General features: G+C 56.6%; 1 protein-coding gene across 1 annotated transcript; it reads right to left on the bottom strand.

The window, feature by feature from the left end:
- Positions 1-7: 7 nt before the first annotated feature.
- On the bottom strand, positions 8-2,237 carry LOC103804838 (chromosome unknown open reading frame, human C2orf42; the record flags this gene model as incomplete). Its single annotated transcript, XM_009077475.1, has 5 exons — positions 8-108; positions 723-830; positions 1,350-1,477; positions 1,747-1,819; positions 2,130-2,237. Coding segments are annotated over 5 exons (518 nt in total), but the record flags the coding sequence as incomplete, so codon positions are not given.
- Positions 2,238-2,380: the final 143 nt, after the last annotated feature.

Raw genomic sequence — 2,380 nt, 5'->3', positions numbered from 1 at the left:
CCCTTACCTCGGGCGTGTCGAAGATCTGCTTCACCTGCAGGACGTTGGTGATGTGCCACGTGTACTTGGAGAAGGTGCCCAGGGGCAGCGCGTCCCTGCGGACAAAGGCTGTGGACAGGGAGGGGGGTAGAACTTGAGGGGCTTTTTCCTCTTTCTCCTCATTTTCCCCTCCTTTTTCCCATCCCTCTTTCTCCCCTTTTCCCCCCTTTTACCCATCCGTCTTTCTCCCCATTTTCCCTTTTCCATCCCTCTTTCTCCCCATTTTCCCTTTTTCCATCCCTCTTTATCCCCATTTCCCCTCCCTTTTCCATCCCTCTTTCTCATTTCCCCTCCCTTTTTCCATCCCTTTCTCCCCATTTCCCCCTTTTCCCCATCCCTTTCTCCCTTTTCCCAATCCCTCCTTCTCCCTTTCCCCTTCTTCCATCCCTCTTCAGCCCTCTCCTTTCTTTCCCTTTTCCCTCTCCCTTTCCCTCTGCTTCCCCTTTTCCCTCCTGCTTTCCTCCGTTTATTTTTCCCTTTCTCTCCTGTTTTCCCTCTCCCTTTCCCCCTGCTTTCCCCCTCTTTATTTTTCCCCTTTTCCCTCCTGCTTTCCCCCCTATTTTACCCCTTTTCCCTTTTTCCCTCTCCCTTTCCCCCTGCTTTCTCCCCCTTTATTTCTCCCTTTTTCCCTCCCTCTTTCCCCCTTTTTTCCTCCCCTCCCTTTCCCCCTTCCCCCGTTTTACCCGTGGTGGAGTTGGGGAGCCTCTTCTTGCTGCTCCCACTGGAGATTCGCTGCTGCAGCGCCTCGAAGAAGGTCTGAGGGATGTGGAACACCAGCGGCTCGGGACGGCCTGGAGGGGGCACAGGGAGCACAGGGCTCAGGGGAAGGAGCTGTTCCAAGGCTCTGTCACCCACAAAGGAAGGTTTTCCCTCCTATTTTCCTCATATTCTGGTGGAACTCGCACATTTCAGTTGTGCCTGTTGTCCCTTATCTGAGCATCACTGATAACCATCCCTTATCCTCTTGACACTCATCCTTAAGATACCTGATAGCCATTCCTCCTTGTCCTGTCCCTCCACCCCTTGCCCCAAGTCCCTCTCCAGCTCTCTTGAACACTCCCAGCTCTCCCAGCTCCACAGCAGAGCTGCTCCACCTTTGGAGCATCTCCGTGGCCTCCTCTGAACTTGTTCCATCAGCTCCACATCCTCCCTATGTTGGGGAGACCCCAGAGCTGGAAGCTGCAGAGGTGGGACCTCACCTGAGCAGGGCAGGACAGAATCCCCTCCCTCCCCTTGATCTGAGCTGAACTGAAGCCAAGCAAAATTCCCAGGGCAAAACAAACTCCCTGCAGGCCTCACCCCAGTCTCACCCTCAAACTGGTAGTGCATGGTTTGGTGGATGCGCTCGGTGACACTGGCCAGCCAGTCCTGGAAGGAGAGGGACACCTGGGACTCGTCCAGCACCTGGTTACAGCCTGCAGGGAGGAGGGAAGGGACACTGCAATGTGGCTTGTCCTGAATCTCACCCCCCAGAGCACCCACACCCTCCACTGGGAGACACAGCAGCCCTGGCTGGCTGTGGGGTGGGGATGGATGTGATCTGTCCTAGGGGAAAATGAGGGATTTGTACCATTTTCCAGGGTGAAAAACTAAACCTAACAGGGAGGAAAGCACCAAGCAAAGGCACAAGCACAAGCAAACACAGCCCAGGGTTGACAGTGGCACAACCCCCTGGCTCCAGGTACCTTCCCTGTCCCCAAGACTCACCTTGTTTCTTCTGTGAGGAGGTGACAGGAGTCTTCCTCAGGCTGTTCCTCCTGGCGCCAGGATGAGCTGTGTCCTGAGGCAGGAGTGGCCCTGAGGGAGGGTCTGTCACTGCACAAGTCCTGGGGTCCTGGGGCAGGGATGTCACCTCCCTCCTCTGGGCCTTCCTCCACCACAAGGAGCATGGAAAGACCCACTTGGGCTCAGGGCAAGTGTGTGCCCAACACACAGAGGTGCTCCAAAGACTCCCTGAGGACTCTGCTGGCACCCACAGCCATGGAGCTGCTTTTCAGGGGGCTCTCAGCTCCCACCCACCCCTCCGACCTGCCCTCCAGGGGGGGATTTTAACTCCCACCCATCCCTCAGACCTTCCCACGGACACTCACCTGATTCCATGTCCTTTTTCCTCCTCTTGGCCTTGGCAGTTGTCCCCCCAGCCCGTGCTGCAGATTCAGGACCACTAACCAGCTGTGGCACCACTGTTCCCTTCAGACCTGGGGACACAAGTTCTGCCCCTAAGAACATCTCACTCACATGCCACAGGGACATGGGGGGGGGGAATTATCTGCACCCCAGAGACCTCCCAGCACACCCCAAACATCCCCAGTGGCACCCCCTGACAGGCTCCTTTGAGGGG

Source organism: Acanthisitta chloris, unplaced genomic scaffold, assembly GCF_000695815.1.
Source record: "Acanthisitta chloris isolate BGI_N310 unplaced genomic scaffold, ASM69581v1 scaffold22720, whole genome shotgun sequence".
NCBI classification, from domain to species: domain Eukaryota; kingdom Metazoa; phylum Chordata; class Aves; order Passeriformes; family Acanthisittidae; genus Acanthisitta; species Acanthisitta chloris.
The sequence above is the reverse complement of the archived record's forward strand: the minus strand, read 5'-3'. Positions and strand labels throughout refer to the sequence as shown.